The following is a 24,984-nucleotide window of genomic DNA, read 5'->3' as shown; positions in this document are numbered from 1 at the left end:
ATGGCCAATATGCCAGACTTTATCGAAAGCTTTTCAATTATGGATCAAGAAAAGCATGAAATGTTTTATATTTTTTAACCTCGAATAGAACAAATACTTTGTAAAGTAAAAAAATATCATCTGAAATGCCGCCTCAACCTCGCCTGAAATATTATTTACTTCTTAGTAAGTCATAGTAGATTTTTAATTTTTCTATGCCCCACCACCGATAGTAAAGAGGCATTATGTTTTCTGGTCTGTGAGTCCATTCGTCCTTCTGTCCGTCTATTTTTTCGTTCGTTCGTCCCGCTTCATGTTAAAGTTTTTGGTCAAGGTAGTTTTTCATGAAGTTGAAGTACAATCAACGTTAAACTTGGTATACATGTTCCCTAAGATATTATCTTTCTAATTTAATGTCTAATTCAAAGTTTTTACACCAATTTCACGGTCCACTAAACACAGAAAATAATAATGCGAGTGGGGTATCCGTGTACTATGGACACATTCTTGTTTTAAATATATCTTGTATATACACATTAGATGACACAGTTATCGCCCTATAATTAACAATATCATAGACCCACCACGCTTTGAGTATGTGGTTGAGGATGCCATTTTACCAATAAGTACGCGCTTTGAGTATGGGGTTGATGATGCCATTTTGCCAATAAGTACGCGCTTTGAGTATGGGATTGATGATGCCATTTTGCCAATAAGTACGCGCTTTTGAGTATGGGGTTGATGATGACATTTTGCCAATAAGTACGCGCTTTGAGTATGGGGTTGATGATGACATTTTGCCAATAAGTACGCGCTTTGAGTATGGGGTTGACGATTTTGCCAATAAGAACGTTCAGCTTTGAGTATGGGGTTGATGATTTTGCCAATAAGAACGTTCAGCTTTGAGTATGGGGTTGATGATTTTGCCAATAAGAACGTTCCGCTTTGAGTATGGGGTTGATGATTTTGCCAATAAGAACGTTCAGCTTTGAGTATGGGGTTGATGATTTTGACAATAAGAACGTTCAGCTTTGATATGGGGTTGATGGTTTTGCCAATAAGAACGTTCAGCTTTGAGTATGGGGTTGATGATTTTGCCAATAAGAACGTTCAGCTTTGAGTATGGGGTTGATGATTTTGCCAATAAGAACGTTCAGTCGTTTGAGTATGGGGTTGATGATTTTGCCAATAAGAACGTTCCGCTTTGAGTTCGGTAATAATAGTGAAGAGACCAACAATTGAATCCATAAGTACATCGCCACCAAACGATAAAAAAAATCATTGGGAATCTCATCGATATACTACTTGATTTGCTCGACTGAAGGTTTCTTATAATTATATCTATCTGCTCTCCTTTTTTTACTGAGATATGCAAGTCAGGAAAATCTTCATTTTTTCTATACTAGTCGAGAGAAATTCCGTAGCTTTATTTTGCATATTACGTTTTTAAAAAAAATCCGCCGAAAGACCGGAAATGGTGTCTCACAGCAGCATTTATGTCTTTTTCGTCCGTCAACAGTTCGGACGTACTCTTATGCTTGCATTCTAAAAGGTATCGGAAGCCTTCAACTCTATTGGAATCAATGACAGAACGCAACTTTTTAATAGCTTTTCAGAGCTTATCAGAATTAGTCAAAAGTTCCGTCTCGCTATTACAGTCACCTGGTTTGTCATGAACTCTGTGAAGACGGTTACTATCTTTTCTGTTGGTAATTAAATAGTAAAGCTTTTTGTCCCCCAGTCTACGATGGTTCTTAGATTTGTATGCTTTTTCGAGAGTGACATGGATACAAGGAAAATTCATTTCTTAAAACACTGCACAAAAACATTTATTCTATTGGTATAGCAATTAACATCAAATTCCATCACAAAATGTTACCACTCACTATCATTGGTAACGAAGTTACTATACCGGATGCAGATTTTTCCAGGTGTGAATTTACCTGAGACCGAGGTATAATTGCCGAATTGACTACAACCGCTATAAAATTTCAGATATTTTTATAAATTATGTATATAATAATTATAATTTTATCATTTTAAGAAGCAAATAGAGATGTCGCCCTTAGTTAAGACATGGATTCCCATTTCTAGAGAATTGACAAAGAAAATAGATGTAAACAAAAAATATGAGGTAAAATATATGTTTATTTATAGATTGATCTGTGTATTTAGTTATCGCGCTAGAAAAGTAATTTTACAGGAGATTCATCCATGACCTTGAGTCATGGGCACATAAAGCAAAATGTAAATATAATAAACACAACAAAACTAAAATTGATATAACCGAAATCCACACGCATCATTGATTTTTTGCTCAAAAGGGGGAAAACATTTTTACGAAATTTTATCAAGCTCCACAGAAAATTAATAAATGATTATTTTCTATCAAAAATTGAAAATATCCCGTTTGTGTTATTATAATAAATCATTTTAAAAGCATAAGAAAATGTACAACAGTGGGTCTTATAAATACGAGAGTTGTGTTCTTCTTGTACTTTGCAATTGTCCAAATTAGAAATTGTGTGTTACACGTCAAATAGTATTTATGTAATTTAAAGCGTTTTTTTTTTTAAATGCATGATTTTTTTTCGATATTTCCATTGACAATTATATATCTTTTAATGTATTTATCAAAATACAAATTAATGAATGGCGATAATTGCAATTTTGTTTTCTACTTTGCTGATTATTTTAAAAACTGTAATAAATAAAGAATAATTACAAACAATATACGAGTGAATCGCTGTATATGTTATGCACCTATACTGGGAGCTCTTGATGAGGAAAAAACATTGAAGAACTTCGTACTGTACCCGTGAATAAAATAGGATATATCTCCTGGCATAAATATGCGGTGGATAGACTCAATGCAATTTTCTGTTTTTTTCTATCAACTATTTGAAACACTGATTTTCTCGAGAGTCACGTCAGGTCAAATTCATTTTACATTCATTATATTTTACGTTTTGTTCACAAGTGAAATTTTGTGAAAGCGATTCTGGTAATAAAAATGATAACTAATTTTATTTCCCTGCAAGTGTACTTTTTATCTTTTGATTACTTTTGCTTTCTTTTGGCAGGAATGCGTTCAGACTTTAAATTCATTACAGAGCAATGAACAGACTCTAGAAAAGATCCAACAAGCGCGTGATAAAGATGCACCACTGTACGTTTCTAATATTATAAAATGGGCATCCAGAGTAGGAATGACCGTACGTAGATTTAGAATTTAGTGTTTGCGAACTTATCTATACATTTACATAACAAAAAAATATATTATACTATAGGAAATATGGCATTCGAAAAATCCGAGATATTTTTAAAAAATGTCAAAATAATTTGAAAAGAGCATGATATTATTCTCGAAAAATCTTTTTTTTTTCTTCAAAACTTACACTATTACACAGATGACATCAACCAAGGTTTAAGACATGTTTTGTTTATACTGCTTGTGTACCGATTATCAAGTCGAAAGGTCTATTTGAAAAAATAGAAAAGTTATCCTTCAGTAATATATTTTGCAAAATAAATATGCCCCATTCATTCATATCAACTGCGGATCAATAGATATGGTTAGCTTATTTATTTGACAAAGGACAATATAACATTGAGAATGGAATAGAGAATATAAAAGAGACATCAACCCGACCAAAGAGTAGACAACAGCCGAAGGCCACCAAAGGTCTTCAAAGTAACGGGACAATCACACACCCTGATGTGGTCCTCAGCCGGCCCATGTGGCCCTTAAATAAGAATATATGTACTAGTATATTGAAATTGGACGTCACACTTAACTCCAAAACTTATAGATGAACATATATATAATAAACTAAAAAACATACATGATTAACGAAGACCAGCTGTGGCTCCTGACTTGGGACAGGAAAAAATGTTGTGAGATCTTGTCAAAGGATCACGTGATCATAAGTATCAATTTTTTGGTTTAGTGGAATAAATCCCCAACTGGTCCATTTAGTTTGATTTAGAAGTAAACATGATTTTCTATTAATGGCTATATTAAAGGGGGAATTTGAAATTAGATGCAAGTTTAAAAGAGACAACAACCCAACACATAAAAAACAAGGACATTAGATTTTCAATTTCAGTTGGATGACGTTGATAGATTAAAGGTTATACATGTCAGTGGAACCAAAGGTAAAGGTTCAACATGTGCATACTGCGAGAGCATCCTACGACATCAGGGGTTCAAAACAGGATTTTACAGGTACATTATTTTATTTACCTTCAAATTTGATAACAGCACATGTTATTGAGTAAGAACTATACTTTTGTCACTTTTTATTCTTTTATGATTAATCTGATTTTATACTTGACACCTACCACGCGCACAATCTCTTTCCTAAGTTCTTTTCGTAACCTAACAATATACATTTGTCTGAAAAAAATGTAAAGCAAAACAATCTCTGCTTGGATGTATTTTTAATATAATCATATCATTATAATTAGGCTATTTCATACAATGATTACGATATAAAATAGATTCCAAAAATATGTATACAATTATGAAGCTTGAAATATTGATCTAATCCATAGGCTCTTCGCATTACATAAAAGGAAAAGGAACGGTTTTAAAATCAAATAACTTGAACACATCCGCGACCGCGCCAATGACTGAATTAAAGTACAAAGTACAATGTACCTACGCCTAATTTTTTTTATTAAAAATGAGAATGGAATGGGTAAATCAAAGCGACAATAACCCGACTATAGAGCAGATAACAGCCGAAGTCCACCAATGGGTCTTCAATGTAGCAAGAAACTCCCGCACCTGGAGGCATTCTTCAGCTGGCCCCTAATCAAATATGTATACTAGTTCAGTGATAATGAACGTCATATTTAACTCTGAATTATACACAAGAAACTAAATTTCAAAATCATACAAGACTAACAAAGACCAAAGGCTTCTGGCTTGGGATAAGCTAGAATGTTAACCACTGGAAGTATCTGCACTCTGTTTAACTTTAATCTTGAAATAAACATTTTTCAGTTCTCCTCATCTTGTCGAAGTGAGAGAGCGAATTCGAGTTAATGGACAGCCCCTTTCACATGAAAAATTTGTCTCTTATTTCTGGGATGTGTTCAACAAGCTAAAAGATACAAAGGTTTGTGTGTACATGATACTATGTATATCAGAGTCAAAGCTATATCGAAGTACTGGTTCAAATTATGTGTCTTTTCCTAAAATATGTGACCACTTGTCTATTCTAACCAGTGTCCGTGATACCAAACGATCACACGTTGTTCAAATAAAAACAATCAATAGGTCAGGAAAAGGATCAAGTGTGTTAGAATAAGAAAAATATTGATTCTACTTCTTATCGAGTATGCTACGATATTTATTCAGTTGAGACCGGGAAATTGTCTGATTTAAAAATGTTGAACATGTACAATTAATCGATTAGGCCAGAAAGGCCTTATAATTTTTGTTTAAACATATTAATTAAAGGACCTTTACACTCATGACCGAGTCATCAATAGACAGTACAGATGTTTTAAAACAACCTAGCATCATATTGCTAGTTGCGGGAGTAGCATTGTCGGGTAAATTTTGTGAATGGACGTATAATGCTTGGTTCAAATCGAAATATAATGCTTTTATCTCCCTATTACTAACATTGTACATAGAGGTGATACTTCTTTGAAAATTCCTTGTACATGAGAGTTGTCCGTCAAATCTTTATTCTACAAAGAATGAATTGCATAACAATGAACAGAGCTCAAAGCAAAGTACTTTAATAATACACTTAGAGACAGAGCTAAATCCAGTGATATTCTTTGTACTACAGGTCCTTCATGAACATCCAACGACCAAAACCATATCTCAATAACATGCCATACTACATGGTTTGATCAGAAGTCCTGAAAAAGACACTATTTTTTTTCGGATTTGAAGTATATATGAACAGGTTAAAACCTTATTGTAGTATAATCATTCAGTATCTAGCAACTATCAATTTGCTTCATGCACAATTTAATTTAAGTCAACTGATGAACAAACATCCAAAACTATAAAAAAAAGACTTGTTAGTGTCTTTTAACCATTGTCACTGAATCAGTGATATATATGTACACATACTTATATACATGTGAGACTAAAATTCAAAGTACATATATAAGACTAAAACTGACATCCGGTCTTTACTGACACCTTCATCCCCCAAGTCATTTTCAAATCTGACTTCATGATAAAATAAGGTACAACCAATGAAAATCAAATATTCCTCTTCTAATAGACTAGCATTGAAATCCCAGTTTTGTAAAATGGTAGCTAGGTGAAACCTCAAACTAAAAAATATTGAAACAATGTATCTTAAATATTTCAAATGCATGTACATATAATAATATAAATTCTCCAAAATTCGCAATATTTTTTTTTCTTCCGTTCGAGACTGTATATTGACCTCTAGATGTCTTTCAGTTTTGTGTGGGTTGCTGTTTGATTGTTGTACATATAACAACCAAAAGCTCTGCAGGGTGCAGCTTTATACGACCGCAGAGGTCGAACACGGAACAGTTGGGGAACCCGAAGAATTCAATTTTTAAAGAAATCTAAGTTCAGTTTTGAAACATTTTTACCTTAATGACGTAGACCAATTAAATAACATTATCAAGATTCTAAATACACGGTTAGATTCAGTATTTCAAGGAACTACAATAATTCAATTTTTGATGCAATCAAACAAAGTCTAATTCTAAACCCTTTTGGCCTCTATTTCCTAAACTTTTGGGACCAAAACTCCCAAAATCAATCACAACCTTCCTTTTTTAGTTATTAAACATGTATTTTTAAATGTCATTGATTTCTATTCACTTGCAGTAAAGTTATTGTGCAACAACCAAGAAAAATGCTCATTTGGGCCCTTTTAGTTTTAGGGCCCTTAATTCCTTAACTGTTCAGACCAAAACTCAAAAAATCAATCCTAACCTTCCTATTGTGGTCATAAACCTTGTGTTTAATTTTCATTGATTTCTATTCACTTATATCACTGAGATCACCCATAGTTTTTTGGTGGAGTTCGTGTTGTTTATTCTTTGGTTTTCTATGTTGTGTCATGTGTACTATTGTTTTTCTGTTTGTCTTTTTCCTTTATAGCCATGTTGTCAGTTTGTTTTAGATTTACGAGTTTGACTGTCCCTTTGGTATCTTTCGTCCCTCTTTTATACTTAAGTAATTGTGCGAAAACCAAGAAAAATGCTTATGTGGACTTTTTTTTGGCACGTAATTTCTAAACTATTGGGACCCAGCTTCCAAAATCAATCCCAACCTTCCTTTAGTTGTATTGAGCATTCTGTTTATAATTCATAAAATCCATTCACTAAAACTAAAACTAGTTATTGTCTGGAAACTAAACGTGTCTTCGGACGAAGAGACGACGACAACATCATACCATTCAATCATACCAAAAAGACATATGACGTCATTTGATCTCTGTTGGAGAGAGCTCTGTCATTGGCATTCATACCACATTGTCTTATACTATAGTCATATAATCATATAGTTATATATAACTAAGTAATAGACCACTTTCGAGTTCATCCGTCACCGGCAAAAACTCGTCAATTATACACGCCTTTATGACGTCATTTACCAGATAGAGGTGCTCGCCTGTATCTCTGCACTATTTACGTTCATCAAGCGTCTTAGTGATAGTCTTTGTGCAGGATAAACTAGAAATAATGGTTGCTCTGTAGGTACTTACTGACATTTCCCTAATGTCAGCAGTGTTGATTGTCAATTTTGAGAATTCAATTTGCCGAATAATTCGTACAATATAGAATTATACACTCGCTCAACATTGGAAGGAAGTGACGACGCCCCTAAACGCACAAATGACGATGATAAAGGCGCGTATAATTGACGAGTTTTTTCCGGTGACGGATGAACTCGAAAGTGGTCTATTATTATAATAATACATCAACATACCACTACGAATATATACATTATTTTTATATTTTGTTATTAGGAACAAAATAATGGTTCTATGCCGGCATACTTTGCGTTCCTTACCCTAATGGCATACTATACTTTTCTGCAAGAAGAAACAGATGTAGCTATCATAGAAGTTGGTATTGGAGGCCAGTATGATTATACTAATATGGTGAGGACACCAGTAGTTTGTGGAGTTACTTCCCTTGGAATTGATCATGTTTCTAATTTGGGAAACACTATTGAGAAGATTGCATGGCATAAAGCTGGTATTTTCAAAGTAAGTTCTTTTTCATTTTTTTTTTAATTTTCAAAAATTGATTTTGAACCATCTTTTTTTATTACATTGTATTCGAAATAAAATTCTCTCTATCATAATAGTTATCAAAAGTACCAGGATTATAATTTAGTACACCAGACGCGCGTTTCGTCTAAAACTCATCAGTGACGCTCATTTCAAAATAGTTATTAACCAATCAAATACAAAGTTGAAGATATTATCTCCTCAATTAACAGCAAAATGGGAAGTTTTTATTATTTTAGATATTTCCAAAGAGATTTAACGTCATGCTTCCATTTACAGTTTACAGTTTTGAAATTGTGTTTACAGAATGAAATAAAGAATTACATTTGTATTGGTTATGCAGTTTCTTGTACACTGAATAAACAAATTATCTTCCTTATGACTATTGTATTAATATACACTTCGATATCAAAAAACACATATAATTAATAAGATATATACCTCTTTTGTTTTCTTAATGTATACTTCACTTTAGTATGGTGTCCCAGCATACACATCTCCTCAGTGTCCTGAAGCACTAAAAGTTCTTTATGAAAGAGCAAAGGAAAGGGAGGTTAGTACATAAATAAGGCCGTTAGTTTTCTCGTTTGAATTGTTTTACATTGTCATATCGGGGCTTATTATAGCTGACTATGCATTATGGGATTTATTCATTGTTGAAGGTCATACGGTGTCCTATAATTGTTAATTTATGTGTACTTTGGGTCTGGTGTGGAGAGTTGTCTCGTTGGCAATCATACCACATCTTTTTTTTTAATATTTAGTACGTCTTGATTTCAATGCAGTTTCTTGTTTTTGATGTTAAATGGCCTTTAGAAACATTTCCTTTGTTAAAAGTTGTCAATACATTTTCTTTTAGCTACAGAAGTAACAAAAAAATAATATCCTTAACATTTTGATCCTATGATAAAGTTGTGTTGAAAGTATCTTTATCTGAAGGTTACCCCTGAATGTACATTTCAGACATACAGCTGACGATTGAGCACCAAAGGAGTGAACTTTATAGTTATTGAAATGCAGCTTTTTATTCCAGAAGGAAGAAGAGCTTTATACTTTGCTTTGTTTATGCATTTGCTTGAGTCTATTGTTTTTTTTAATTCTTTTAAGGGCCCAGTTTGACTTAACAGTATGTTTATAGGGTTTTGAGACTACCCTTATTTTGGGCACTTATCATAAAGTTTTTTTTTTTAGAATTTCGTCTACTAGAACCATCGACCAACATTTATTTATAATAAACACATAGCATAAACTGAACAAAATTAATTTAAAAGTTGATAAAAACTAACTTGAAACATAACGATTTCTGAAACTCATTCGATGATGCATTATCCGCTTATATTCATATATAGGGTCGTATGGTTTTATTGCTACTACACGTTCAGTTTCTGTAATGTTAGGGATGTATATCATCAGGATGATAGAGAAGATGGTAAAGTTTGTCATGTCGGTTCTATCACTAGCATGTTGCTTTTAAAATGCTTATAATTGAACTGCAGACATATTGTTTCAGTAAAGTAGTATGATTAAATCAAAGACATAAATATAATGTTTGCAGTTGAATTTACACACAGTACATAAATGTAGTATGTGTTTTCACTATAAAGTTTTAATTTAGTATAATATGAAGAAAATGGAAAAAAACAAAATAGAAACTGGAAAAATTTCTTGCGCCCGAATAGCACATCTTAACCTGTTTGACTATGAACGCTCAATGTCAATGTCGTTCGACCAAAAGAAACAGCATAGCACAAAGACATTTAATAAAAAAAAAACATTGTAGTTAATACAAATATACTCAACTTTAGCTCCTCGAATTTATAAATTATAACCATTTTGTATTATTTGTGAGGTATACAGTAAATATTTTATAAATTATGTCAGAGGATTTTACTTTAGAAGAAGGACTAGCTTTTTCTTTGACAAAACACTTAGTCTAGTTCATTTATTGTCTTGGCCAAACACCGCTGATGTTTTACAAAATCCGAGTAGTAGATGCAAGCACTTGAATGTTGTTAGATTGTAAGAGTTTAGAATTGTGTGCTCCGTACGCGGGTGAAGTTGGAATATTTATGTTAATTGGTTAATAGAAAGAACACCATCAATATACCATTATTGTAAAATTTCTTATGCATGAATTGTTTTATTTTTTTTTAATTTCTCCAAAACATTATATTCTATAAAAAGTAAAATCACAAACATACTGAACTCCGAGGAAAATAAAACCAGAAGGTATGCAACATTGTACATGTATGTACATGTAGGAAACTGTGAACAAATAAAGAGGTACGGAATTGGGTTCAGTTGAAGATCAATAACAATAAAACACTTGGCAGAGATATGAAGAATTTTAAGGCTCATCTAACGCTAACAGTATCTTACAGAGGGCGTTTTTACTTGTTCAAAAAAGGTTATTTCTACCCTGATAATGATTTCTAGATATTTTCATCCATATATAGAGTATATAAGTACAGTCATAGTTAATCCTCAGCAAAAAAAAAATCACCGGGCAAATAATTTGAAAAGCATCAACTTTGATTTTGCAGTGCCATCTGCAAGTTGTTCCCGACTTCACCTTCTACCAATTACCAGGTGAGAAGTTTAAGCTGGGTATAGCTGGAAAGATGCAGAAAGTCAACGCTTCGCTGGCTTTACAATTGACAAGGAAATGGATGGACACTCAGGGAGCTATACAAGGTGATGATAAATATTTAGTGAAATTACTTTTAGTGATCAGGTAATTGGATTAATGAAGACAGTAGTATACCGCTGTTCAAATGTAATACACAAATTGAAAAAAAAGACACTTTGATGTCAAGAACCCCCTTTTGTATGAAAAGTTTAAAAAAAAAAGTTCCATATATATATATGTACCTGTTTTGAAATGAGAATTGTCAGCCTAAAGTGTTATCTGTCAGAGATTATCAGACGACTTTGACTATACCTTTATTCTATCTACCTTTATCATCTATTTGATTTGTCACACCACCCTTTAGGATGTCATATTTACCTTGAGGCAAGATGTAAATGGTATAATTGCAAGACCTTATAAACACAGGTATATATATTATAGGTATGGTTTACCCGTTATATACGAAAGCTTTATCTGGTTGGTTGTTTTAGGAAAGTATATTAATGTGCAAGTTTGTCAAAATACGAAAGAACTACAGACACTTTGTTTAATATTGGTTTTGGACAGGAAAAAAATAAATGATTTATTGTTTTTCAAGCAAACGTATGTGACATTAATAGTAAAAAACAGAAAATACTTGAATATTAAATGTTATTTTAGTCTTGTACTTTCAAAATAATTACAGAGGAAGAATTAAATGGTACAGAAGCTGTCAAAGGACATGTTGATATAGAAGTAGCAAAGTCTTTCCGTTTGAAACAATCCTTGATAGACGGTCAGTAACTATAATTGACTTCACAATTTGATACAAAAATAAAAGCAGTAGTGGTATACTGCTAATTAATAGCCATAAATTAAACTGTTAAAAATCAGGTCGCAAACAAAAAACTGAGGAAAACATATCAACTATAAAATGGAAAAAAAACAAAAGAAAGAACATACACACAGATATGCGACATAAACAAACGCCAACATACATTTAAACGGATTATTTGATAACAACTGCCATATTACGTATAATATATTCTATATTTGAGAGCCTATTTAGGTGTTTGCTCTTGGTACTTTTCATTCACTTACCATGAGTTTATCAATACTGAGGTTCTGAATTTGAACCTTAGCGGTTTCAAAGTGCATTCGCCACTTATCTAAATTTCTTAGGATTGACAGTTCCCTTGAGAAAAATTATTGTTTTCTCCGGATATTTTAACACCTTTCATCAATTGCATGTCATATGCATTTAACAATATATATTTGTTTTATCAGTTAATGTGTATACAAGATAAAATTGAAAATTGAAATGGGGAATTTGTCAAAGAGACAAAAACCCGATCATAGAAAAAACAACAGCAGAAGGTCACCAATGTAGCGAGAAATTCCCGCGCCCGAAGGCGTCCTTCAGCTGGATGTATTTTTTACTTTATAACATTCTACTTACATTTATAAATAATCACAATAATCAAATATTTTTCTCCCTTATTTTCTGAAACAGGGGTTTAAATAATATCTTGTACAATTGTAATGTTCATTTTCTTTGCAATACCACAGACTACTTATACATATATACTGTAAATCAACTATTTTTTTTTATACACAAACACATGTTTAGAATAACTGCTAAAAAGCTGTATATTTTTAGAGGCGAAATTATATAATGTTTGCATCATGTAATTTCTAAATGAACTAAGCTTTGAATTCATTAAAGATAAAAGTAAAAGAAATATGAATGGAAATCTTTCTGAATAAGTACTTGGTATAATAATATGGTACTTGTAATTTTTTCTTCTATGTAATTTAAGGTTTAGTCGAATGCAAATGGCTATGTAGAAATCAGACCATTAAGAAAAACAAGTTAACATACTATTTAGATGGTGCACATACCGTTGAAAGTATTCAGGTAAGAAATCATCTGAATTCTTATGATTGCCTTATCAAAACAAAAACAATACCTAAATTTCAAATACAAATAGGGGAACTACAAATTCACAAATTAAACTCTATCAATCAACAGAATAGTTGAAAAATATCTCCATATTCATGACTTGGTGGAGGCATTTTACGAAGAAAATGGTGGATTAATCCATCCAAACTTTCTTAATCTCCAACTTTTGTGACAGTTTTTTTCTAGTTTCGTTATATTGACAACACAAAAGCTTAATATGACAGACAATAATTTGGATCCAGCAGCCAAAACTGTGTAAACATTTACGTTTGTATTATAAACATACAACACAACTGACTTGGAAAAACTAGAAGGTTATGTATTTTAAATCAATAACCTTTTTATAATTTGAAATCCGTCTACTATGAAGCGTTTGCATAAATTATATTTTTCTTTGACTGCAATAGTAACAGGAATTTTAACAAAGTGTAAATATAGAAGTTCAAACGGCTGGTGATAAATTAAATTGTATATTCCTCAATTTTCTCTATGCTAATTGTTCATTGTTAAAATACTGACAATATGATCAACATTGATCAATTGGCTCTTTTAACAATTTCAAAATGTTGGATGATATAATAAATAAAGGCAACAGTATTAAACCGCTGTTTGAAACTCATAAACCGATAGAGAAAAAGAAAAATTCGAGCCACCAACCAAAACCGAGGGAAACGCATCAAACACAAGAGAAACACGACACAACAGAAACACAACATCAAAACGCAACACACACAGAAACGAACTATAATATAACAATGGCCATTTCCCTGGCTTGGTACAGGGCATTTTAAGATTAAAAATGGTGGGATGAACCTGGTTTTATTAACAGTTACTTTTTTGACACAGTTATAAAATTGATTCAATATAACAAATTAGCTCCTCATAGATACCAAGTTTAAATTTTGTATTTACGCCAGACGCGTGTTTCAGCTTGATTCTCATTTTTTTCTAATTTATTCTGTCATAAACGCTGGGCTATTCCTACATTATTTATTTTTATTGTCACGGTTTAAACTAAAAAATCATACTCAAAATAAGCACATATTGCATACAACATGATGTACAATAAATAAAATTGAGAAAGGAAATGGTGAATATGTCAAAGCGACAACCACCCGACCGTAGAGCAAACAACAGCCGAAGGCAACCAATGGGTCTTCAATGTAGCGAGAATTCCTGCACCCGTAGGTGTCCTTCAGCTGGCCCCTAAAATATTCATAATAGTACAGTGATAATGGGGTCCAAATGAAAAAAAGTGTCTAAATCATCCATGAGTTTTATCTTCGGTCATTTTCTCTTATTAACTAATTCATCATAGATACCAGGATTAAAATTTATATAAGCGTATTGTAATAAAAGAGGGACGAAAGATAAATGAAAAATTAACTGACAACGTCATGGCTAAAAATGAAAAAAGACAAACAGACAAACAATAGTACACATGACCCAAAACAGAAAACTAAAGAAAAAGCAACACGAACCCCACCAAAAACTTGGGATGATCTCAGGTGCTTCGGAAGGGTTAGCAGATCCTGCTCAACATGTGGCACCCGTCGTGTTGTTTATATGATTACCAATCCGGTAAATAGTTGAATTTGGTAGGTTACATTCATGAAAGGGAAGGGGATTGTAGATACGACGTAAGGGCTTTGAATTTTTAAATTTGCCTATAGTAAAACTGAGGAGACATGTGTTATTAAAATGTGTATTTCGTGCAGTTAGATTGGTGCATATAAAAGATTTACAGATAAACTGGCTGGAATATATCAAGTTAAAGATCATTATCTATTGTATGAGTAATGAAGACTTTAAGTTTTATTTTATGTAGTTATAAAACTGTATCGAAAGATTTTTGTATGATTTATTCCTGTATTGTATAAAATGTTATTAGAAATATTGGCATTTTTAACATTGCAGCAGTGTGTTGATTGGTTCCAAAAACATTCCAAACGAGAAGCAAAAAGGATCGGGTAATATGATGCCTTAATTTAACTGACACTCAGGGTTATAACTTGTATGAGAGTAGGCAGAACAGAGAAAGAAAATACTAGAAATAAGTGATATTTCAAAATTCAATCTACGGCATGGGTGGTTGGAAGGTATTTCGCCCCCTAAGACAATATCCATATAATGTTCATTAGAAATTTTAAGGCACCGCGTTTTATTAAACCCCGCTGTATTAGTGATATAGGTGCCTTTCCATGTGTTTGTATTGGCTTTCATTTTTTGGTGGTTTGTTTTGTATAAGCAACTTTTTGTATTTCTTTTGTTCCTATAACGTGACTCTGTATTTCAAAAGATCCCGTCAATATGATATTGTTCTATTCTATGTCATTATGATGTATTTCTATTATGAATTACTATGTACGTTGAACCACAAACTTCAAAATCATTCAATCGTAAAGTGGAATTAACTATTTTTGGATTCTTATAAATTCTATATATAACTGTTGGACTAGTTTATATCTCGGTCTATTTCTGAAACTTATTCTTACATACTTTTGATTTTTTAACCCTGTATGCTAACATTGCCTATGTAAATGTTGAAATTGTTTGTATGTACATTGAACGACTAATTTATGTGACCTATAAAAAAATTCTGACGTCAGACACTCAAATCAATCAATGTGTAGATAGTAGATGTTTATGTGTTCTGTTAAATTGTTCCTTTTAAAATCATTATACGATTATGACTGATGTACCCATATTTTGACTTTTTTATTTATTGTGTCTGTATATTTAACGCATCAATGTAAATATAACGGAATTTAATGAGACTGTCATTAAAATGGGAGGGTTAGCGCTACAGAACCAGGTTTAATCCACCATTTTCTACATTTGAAAATGCCTGTACCAAGTCAGGAATATGACAGTTTTTCTCCATTCGTTTTTGATGCGTTTTGTTATTTGATTTTGCCATGTGATTATGGACTTTCCGAATTGATTTTCCTCTAAGTTCAGTATTTTTGTGATTTTACTTTTTTTCCAACCACCAATACAAATGTTTCAAATAAACAAATATGTATTCTGAACTTCTGCATTAGTGACTGGTTACACACGGCAAGCTTTTGCTAATTTTGACAAAGTTAGAACTCGTTTGGATAAATTAGTATCAAGTTAAAATCAACAACATAACAGACAGTAAAAAACCCCAACTTAAACAACAAAACAGACAGTAAAAACCCAAACTTAAACAACAGGTACAAGTACAAATATACACAAACAAAACAACAAAATGTTCTTAAATTCGTTAAACTTTGTTAAACGTATTGTGCATAGCTCAAGATAATGATAAATTTTCAAAGATATTATACATAACATTGATTTAAATCTCATGAAACCTCTGCTATGTTTGTAGTGGTAAAGTGGTTAAAATTTTGCTGTACAATACAAAAGGAGATAGAGATGTAACACGTCTCTTAAGACCACTCATGGTAAAGTATGATACTTCTTACTATACATAATCACTATACTCAGCAATATTGAACAATTGAAGGGGTCAAGTTGTGTTCGTTGAATTTCAAAATCGTTGAATTATGTGACATAGTGCCTATCAAAGTTATATTATCAGACAAAATCTAACAGAACCTTTGTATAATATCGAAACAGTTTTGAATCCTGACAAATTTAACAACCACTTTCTCGATGTTGTTATTCTATGTATGGAGTCTGGATAGTCAATTGGCTTAGTTGGTAGCCATTTTCCGTAATTGTTTTAATTTTAATGTTATGAGCTTAATCGGGCTGCTACTGTTTAATAATTGAATTTTATCACATTTGTTTTCATTTTCATATTAATTCAGAAACACTAAAATATATAATCAAATACACGAAAACTTTGACTAGAAACATATAACAGTCATATTTTGAAATCGTATATTGCAGAAGTAGTTATTTTAAGCTTTGTGTGTTAACACCGATTCAACTCGGTAAAAACGTGACCTGTTCCTGGCAGTGATTAGGAAAATACGATAAATGTCTCAACATACTGACTTTTAAGAAAGTTCAAATAAATGTTTACTGTTGAATTGTGCAATTGTTTAATAATTTTCAATAAAATAGTCTGATCAATAGTTTCGATCAAGGCATATCTCTGTATTGATGAACATGCGATATAACATCTAATAATTTTCATCAAAATCTGATTAAACTTTTTAGAATATATGAGCCAATATATGCGCATCCTACTTTTCGTTTACAATTGAAGTGTATATTTAACATGGTAGAAAATAAGTTTTAATGTTTTAGCAACATTTTAAATTGGTGTTGATATACCGTAGATAAGTCAAAATCTTTATTTGTTTTTCCATAGGCGGTTATGGTATTTTCCTGTAGCTCAGTCCATATCGTAAACTTGGACATGTATGATAGTTCTATTCAAAGCTGTGACATTTTTTCATATGTGGTTAAATTTTCGAAGGAGGAAGTGAGATGACTTTTACCTTTAATTAGCATACCCCATAAATCCTTTAGTGATGCGGCTCTTCACTGTAAAAAATACACTTTTTAACACAATAAGTTTTTTTGACAATTTAATACTTTGAACACATTTAATAGCTCATAGTTTTTACACAATTATTCTATGTTCCTCTTCTTTCCAAGTCAATAAAAATAGTTAAGCTCAGTCACATGTAAAACTTGTATCATTTCCAATATCACTACACAGGTATATTTTGTTTACACACACACTTTGGGTTCATCTTTTCAGGCGCATTAGGAAAATTAACCCATATTTACATAATATAATTTTAATAGTTTCACAATTATATATAATTCTGGTAATTTTAGTCATGTGAGTTTGATGCAGCAGTTTTCTGTCCAAACATATCATACACAACATCATCAGTGTCAGGTACATTTTGCACCATTGCCTAGCACTGAGTATATGTATACCAGCATTCACAAAAATATATAGGTCAATGTATATTTTTCATTGTCAAGGTCAAATGGTCGTTTTTCAGAATATATCTTTCTCGCTACTGAAATTGACTAAAAATACGGTGGAAATAAATTATTATTCAATAATAACTAATGGAAAATTAAAAAAAAATAAAGACTCACCAGTTTAGATGTGACTTACAAAAAATAGCTTGGACATTCCTTTAATGTTTATTATGCATTGAAAAAGGATTATACTGAGAAGTAAGTTACTTTTATGTCATTTGCAGTTATCTAGCACACCTTGCAAATCACGTTACATGTATCAAGTGTCTGCTTTTGTAAAAGGCTTGGTAAATGTTATATCTGCTTATTCTGTAACTGTTCCTGTAATAAGGGATCTTTTTCTATTTTATTAGTTGCTTTCCTTAGGAAGAGTATGAGTTTCATTGATAATGAGGAACATTTGATACCTAATATTGTATGTCAGCGTAAACGACAATTTTTCCAATTTTCCTTCCATTTTATCTTTTTCTTATGATAAATATTTGTTGGTGAGACAATAGTTATCCTTTTAAAATAAAAGATGGCTGAACGCTTAGATATAGAGCAATATATTGATAGAAGTATAGTCGTAGAAGATATATATAAAATTGTAAAGAAATAATATTTACACATCAGATTTTTAATTGCATTGCTAATTTTGTCGTTTACATTTATTCATTTAGTATACAAGTTATGTTTATTATGCATGAAGAAAGAATAATGACTTACATATAGAAATTGACAATGAGGGTTCGTGGAAAACAAAACTTTACGACAAAACAGATGATTTCAGATACTTGTGAACTTTCTATTTTTAAGTAGCAACATTCCAGCAGCACCTGCATACGGGGTATATATCTCCAGAATGATACGATATTCTTGTGCTTGCATTTCCTATCATGATTTTGTCTTGAGTGTTGCTGCTCACAATGAAGCTAAAACATGTAAACGAAGAGTTCCAAATGATGACGTTGAACAAATGTTGAAATATTCCCTTCTCAAATTTTACGGACGCCATCACGAGTTGGTTGACCGTTGTGAAATAACCGTTTCAAAAATGATATCGAGTATGTTCATTACGTCGTAACTACAATGTTATGAATACGGATGACATAGTAAAGTTGTTGTTTTTTATTTGTAGTTGAGTAAATAGTTCCGCTACTGAAAATTGAATGACTGTTTTACTTCCTTTTTTTTTCAAAAAAAAAATACAGTTTCAAAAGAAGATTGTCTTGAGGAAAAAAGTATTTCCTCTTTCAGACATTTCCCACATTACATTGTACATGCATGTCTGCTCAATAATTGAATGTCATCTTTTTTAGACACTACTAATATGAACTTCTCTAAGGAAACCCAACTACAAAAATGTCAGCATATTATGGAAACATGGAAGGAACTTTCTCGTTCAAAGACAAAGAATATTGAGATTGATCAATTTACAGAAGTTCAAAAAAGTACTACTTCAATGACAAATCCGGGATTGACAGCAGATTGTAACCTCAATAACTTTTCATCTTGCCATACTCAGTCCCATGAAAATGTGGACCAATCAAAACAGAATGATTACACTGCTTCATCTTCATCTTCAAGTGGTACAGATTTAACTGATGAATGCACACAGAAACATCTTGCTACTGACTGTGATGGCTTTGTCGTAAACTTTCCATGTATTTATGATGCCCTTCTATGGGCATCTCATGGCAGAGACGATAACTTGAAGGATGCTTGTATGTTTCCATCTCAGGTCCGTGGGGCCAATCATGTACAGATATTAGTAACAGGCGGTATGCATCTAGTAGGTGGAGTACTTGGAATTGTCAGTGACGATTACAAATAAATGTTATTGATTTATTGAATTGAATCTTTTATAATGCCATAACATTTATCAGGGGAATTTACACCATAACACAAAAAAAAATCCCTTTCAACTTTTTTCAAGTTTCTGCCTGTTTTTGTAATGTCTTGAATTGTAGTCCAAATAATTAGTTATTAAAATTCCTAAATGAAAATTGTATGTGCTCATCATTGATGGAAACATATATGCATTCAAACTAAAATTTTATTTGTTTACATTTTACGCATACATGATTATGGTTCAGTTGGAGTCTAAAAACTCCCGAATTGAAATATTCATTATGTTTGCAAAAGTACTGGCGAGGTGATAAGGTTATCTCAACGATTTTTACAATGTTCTTTCACTAAATAATTCAAGATTTGGTGACTATGTGGAACGCATTTAACCTATCGAACTAGAGATACAGGATACTACAGATACAGTTAAGTCGGCTTCATATCTTGACTTACATCTAAAAATTGACAATGAGGGTTGGTTGAAAACAAAACTTTACGAGAAAAGAGATGATTTCAACTTTTCAATAGTGAACTTTCCATTTCTAAGTAGCAACATTCCACCAGCACCTGCATACGGGGTATATATCTCCCAATTGATACGATATTCCCGTGCTTGCATTTCCTATCATGATTTTCTGCATAGAGGGTTGCTACTCACAAGGAAGCTATCAAACCAAGAGTTCCAAATGGGGAAGTTGAAATCATCCCTTCGTAAATTTCACGGACGCCATCACGAGTTGATTGACCGTAATGGAATAACCGTTTCACAAATGGTATCGGATATGTTCCTTACGTCGTAACTACAAACCCCCTCCCTCTCACGAATGTGACCTACCGAATTAGACTATTTCCTGGATTTGTTATCACATAAGCAACACGACGGGTGCCACATGTGAAGCAGGACCTGCTTATCCTTCCGGAGCACCTGATATCACCCCTGGTTTTTGGTGGGGTTCGTGTTGTTTATTCTGCAGTTTTCTTTGTTGTGTCATGTGTACTATTGTTTGTCTATTTGTCTTTTTCATTTTTAGCCATGGCGTTGTCAGTTTGTTTTATATTTATGAGTTTTTACTGTCCCTTTGGTATCTTTTGTCCCTCCTTTAGTTGTCTATTTTCTGTTTTGTGTACTTTTTTTTGTCTTTTTGTCTTTTTATTTTTTTAGTTATGGCGTTGTTGGTTTTTTTCTTCAGATTATGAGTTTGAATGTTCATCTGGTATCTTTTGCCTTTCTTCTAAGAAGAGGCTTTAAGCTACAATATGGTTATATGCTTGTCTATTATTTTACTCTGTTTAGTGTGAAACACAATACACTGACCCTTTTATTCATAAGATCTTCTGTTATACATACCTACATAAAAGTACGTTGGCTGGTACTAACACAAACTGGTTTACAAGACATATTTTATGTTTGGTTGTATTTCTTCAAGATAGACGAATTAGTAACCCTTTGCTGATTTCTTAATTTTAGGTAAATGTGCAAATATCCACAAAATTCATAAATCAAAACTATAAGAAAAACGTAAACAAAATTACGTAAAAAAATATTACTCCTAGGCCCTTCAAGCTACATAAAGAATTTTGAACACCAGTTTACTACCGTAACCTTTTATTATTAGACAGATTTAAATTAAATAAATAAATAAAATAGGACTATACGATCGAGCTGATCAAATCACACATGTAATGTCTTTAGTGTAAACACGTCATCAACAGCGCACAGAAGAGTACAGAAGAACAGGATGTAAACACATATAAGGTTCTGTATAGCCTTCAACAATGAACAAACCCATATAAAACTTAAAGAGGGCGAAATAGACCAATATAATTCAAATAAGTCAGTCGAAAATAAACTGACAACGATTTTCAAAAATAAATCAAAAGAGAAACAGTAGTATACAAAACACAACAAAGAAAAACATTAGATTGAGAAACACAAACCTTACTATATATTTATGATGTCAGAAAAAACAAGAAAGACAAAACAAACCCAATCATTTCCCTAATGCATGCGTCCGACGTGCTTTTCGGGATTTACCTTCAAAAGGAACACTCGAAGTCGAATACTAGAAAGTTTAAGATGTAGAGTGACCATTACAGTTAAAGAACAATATAACTAAAAAAGGACATACAAGTTATAGCCAAAATCTGCTGATGGTCAATCTTGCCGTAGAAGGTCAACGTTGCCTGAGGGAGCTCAAAACGCTAGTTTGTTTATGATTCATAAATATCTAAACGTGAAATTTAAGATAGGTTTGTAATAAACCATGTCAGCATCGAAGTATTGTCTACTGATCGAACTTTAATAGTCCATCACGAACCACGTACTGTGAAATTGAAAATAACACTTTATGAATTGCATGCGTACAAAGTGCTTATCTTGATAAACCGTTCATACAAATTAGAAAATACCAATAGTATAATTTATGATAAAACTTGAACTATGATAAGCTTAAATCTGTGTGAAGCTGATTAACCAACAATAATATTTTATTTTATAAAGACAAAGTGTAAGATTAGAAATATTCAAATTTTGAATATAAGTTTAATTTTTATTAATTGTTTAACTAACGTATTCATGTATTCTTGAAAGAATACGAAACACAGTTGTCACTATTTATTTATGAAAGCGCTAATGTAACGTTGAGCTCTTTTGAATAACACATTTTCCCGTTTCTGATATGACGTGCGTTTCATCGTATAGACTTTATTTGATTACACACGGATGCACATTTTATTAGACAGATTATAGTTAGTAAGAAACTTTTTATGTATACTATCTTTTTATAACATCAACACTTATTTAAAGAGAGAAAACATTGTATACTATTTATTAGAAATATGCGTTACTTTTTTTACTTATCATTTTAAACGTAATTTGACTTACGAGAGAACTTATGATACATACATGAAATGGTTTTTATTTATTTGTTTGTTTAGTTTAATGTGAAATCTTAAACATGTATCTTATTATAATTTTTGTATTTTTACTTATGTGAAATTATTCTTTATTTGTAGAGAATCGAATGTTAGCGACCATATGATTTAAGAATAAAAGATAGATACATGGTGCAAATAAACTCGCATACTCATCTCTTCGCCCTAAGTTAAACTTTATGTGATTCGTACACAAAGTATAGACTGTTACTGGTATATACATAATACAAATTGAAGAAATAAAAGAACTAAGAAGAACACTTAAAATGAGCAATACGAATACTTTAAACATAACTAGGGTAGCGTTGATCTTTGGTGTTTTGAAGACAATAACATCAACAGTTACAAATAATAAATAAAAACATCACGAACTCCACTAAAAACCGGGATTTAAAGTAGACTATGGTACATAGAATCTACATTGTTTAGAAACATTCATAGAACACTCAGTAATATGTAACTGTATGTCATTTAGGGCTTGTTATCTGCTTTAATCAGTAATTCGAGACGTTGAGATAAAGACTATTTCTTTTGTAAAAATCTCCAGTCATAAATCTAAAAATGAAAAGCTTGTTTGCATTATTTTGCATATTTCTGTTTGTATACGGTAAGTATCTTTTACTACATTATTTTTGTATTGTCATTGATATGCATGCTATGCACTTATTTTGATAGGCATTGTTAACGTTGAATGTCAAATATTATATAATATTAGGTCAGTGTTCCAGTTTGAAAATTATAATTATCTTTAAGTGTAAATATCACCTGAATGGATTTGGTTAAATTCTTCATGTGTTGACCTTACGGCATTATCAATTATCAAATTGACTTAGATATCGATTGTTATGCATCAAAGAACGTCTCGTTATTTTTCTAAAAGGTTCTGCAGAAGATACCAAGACCATATTGATAAATATTCCGTATCAACGTCAAAATCAATACACGATGGTTATGCAATATAGATTATGTGTACTGGCCATGTTTAGCACTTTAATAACATTCTATAGTATTATTTTTACTGCTTAGTTATTTGTTTTGGATGATACCCATTTGACGTGGCACAGTATTTATACATCTTGTCATTGTGTTTTGTACTATGGTTAATTTTTGTAATCTTGTCGTTAAATTTTTTAATGTGCTTTGTTTATATGCTTTTTATTGTATTTCTTTGTAATGCATGACGTGGCTCTGTTCTTATACCAACCGTCATTGTGTTATGGTCAGTTTTTGTTTTCTTGTCTTTTATTTTAAATACTTTATCTATATGCCTTTTTGTTTAACTTAATAACATATTTGTTTGTTTTTCTACTGATTAAGATTATAACACAATATTGGCTGATGTTCCCTAATTTTGACTTTCTACCTTATGGTTTCTGTTTGTTTTGTACCTACATCGTTGTCTAAATAATGGATTTGTTTGCGGCCGTCATACAAGTGAGAGGTTTCGTCATAATCAGTACTATGTAGAACTGACCAAATCAGTTCTAGGTTGATCTGTTATGATTAGGTCTAGGGTAGAACTGTATAACACTGTTTTAGGTAAAACTACCCAAATATGTTCTAGGCGTAGAACTGTCAGCAGAACTGAACACATCAGTTCTAACCGTGCGTAAAACTGTCAGCAGAACTGACTAAATACGTTCTAGCCGTTTGATGAAAAGTTGGAAGTGATCTCCACTGTACAAAATCAGATTGAATCCACTACGTTTTATATAAGAAACGGGGGTATAACAGTTGTTATCCATTCGTTTGATGTGTTTGAACTTTTGAATTTGCCTTTTGGTTAAGGACTTTCCGTTTTGAATTTCACCCTGAGTACGGTATTTTGGTGATATTCCTTTTTTCATTCTGTTTGACTCAAGTTAAAAAATCCATATCTTGGAAATGTGCATTTTTTAAGATTTGTATTATACCTTCCCCAGCAACGAAAAGGATTATTTATAGAATTGAGAATGGAAATAAGGAATGTGTCAAAGAGACAACAACCCGACCAAATAAAAAAACAACAGCAGAAGGTCACCAACAGGTCTTCAATGTAGCGAGAAATTCCCGCACCCGGAGTCGTTTGTTTGTTTTTAGTCATGAATAATTTGCTTACCTACTGTAGTTAGATAAGTTTTTTTTATTAGATGATTCCTTTCAAAAGTCGAACGATAATATATATGATGAAAGATTACCAATTACTAGTTTTATAATCTAAATACAAACAGCATAACAGTCACATTTGATGATTTGCATGTATTAAAGCCTTTATATTCTAGTACTTGATAGTCACAATATGTGTATGTATTAATGTATCTGTATTTTACATTAAAAACCAAAGGTTATAGTTGTTGTCATAGTGGATGGCATTATCACGCTGGGTCATGTTTTAAAATCTTTGGAGAACGAACAACATGGCGCACTGCTAGGGTAAGCAAATTAAATGGAAGATTTGATGAAAAGCAGAATCGAAATTTGCTTATTATTTG

At 32.0% G+C, this 24,984-nt stretch overlaps 1 protein-coding gene across 1 annotated transcript; it reads left to right on the top strand.

Moving 5' to 3' along the window:
* Window positions 1-2,035: 2,035 nt before the first annotated feature.
* On the top strand, window positions 2,036-19,565 carry LOC134699077 (folylpolyglutamate synthase, mitochondrial-like). Its single transcript, XM_063560764.1, has 13 exons — window positions 2,036-2,113; window positions 3,063-3,194; window positions 4,089-4,207; window positions 4,991-5,105; window positions 7,968-8,210; window positions 8,710-8,787; window positions 10,778-10,928; window positions 11,549-11,638; window positions 12,663-12,760; window positions 14,723-14,775; window positions 16,164-16,239; window positions 17,594-17,657; window positions 19,051-19,565. Exons 1-13 carry the CDS (start codon window positions 2,036-2,038, stop codon window positions 19,563-19,565), a joined length of 1,812 nt encoding a protein of 603 aa, XP_063416834.1.
* Window positions 19,566-24,984: the final 5,419 nt, after the last annotated feature.

This window comes from Mytilus trossulus, unplaced genomic scaffold, assembly GCF_036588685.1.
Source record: "Mytilus trossulus isolate FHL-02 unplaced genomic scaffold, PNRI_Mtr1.1.1.hap1 h1tg000024l__unscaffolded, whole genome shotgun sequence".
In the NCBI taxonomy this organism is placed as follows: domain Eukaryota; kingdom Metazoa; phylum Mollusca; class Bivalvia; order Mytilida; family Mytilidae; genus Mytilus; species Mytilus trossulus.
Note: the sequence above shows the minus strand (reverse complement) of the source record. Positions and strands in the feature narration are given on the sequence as shown.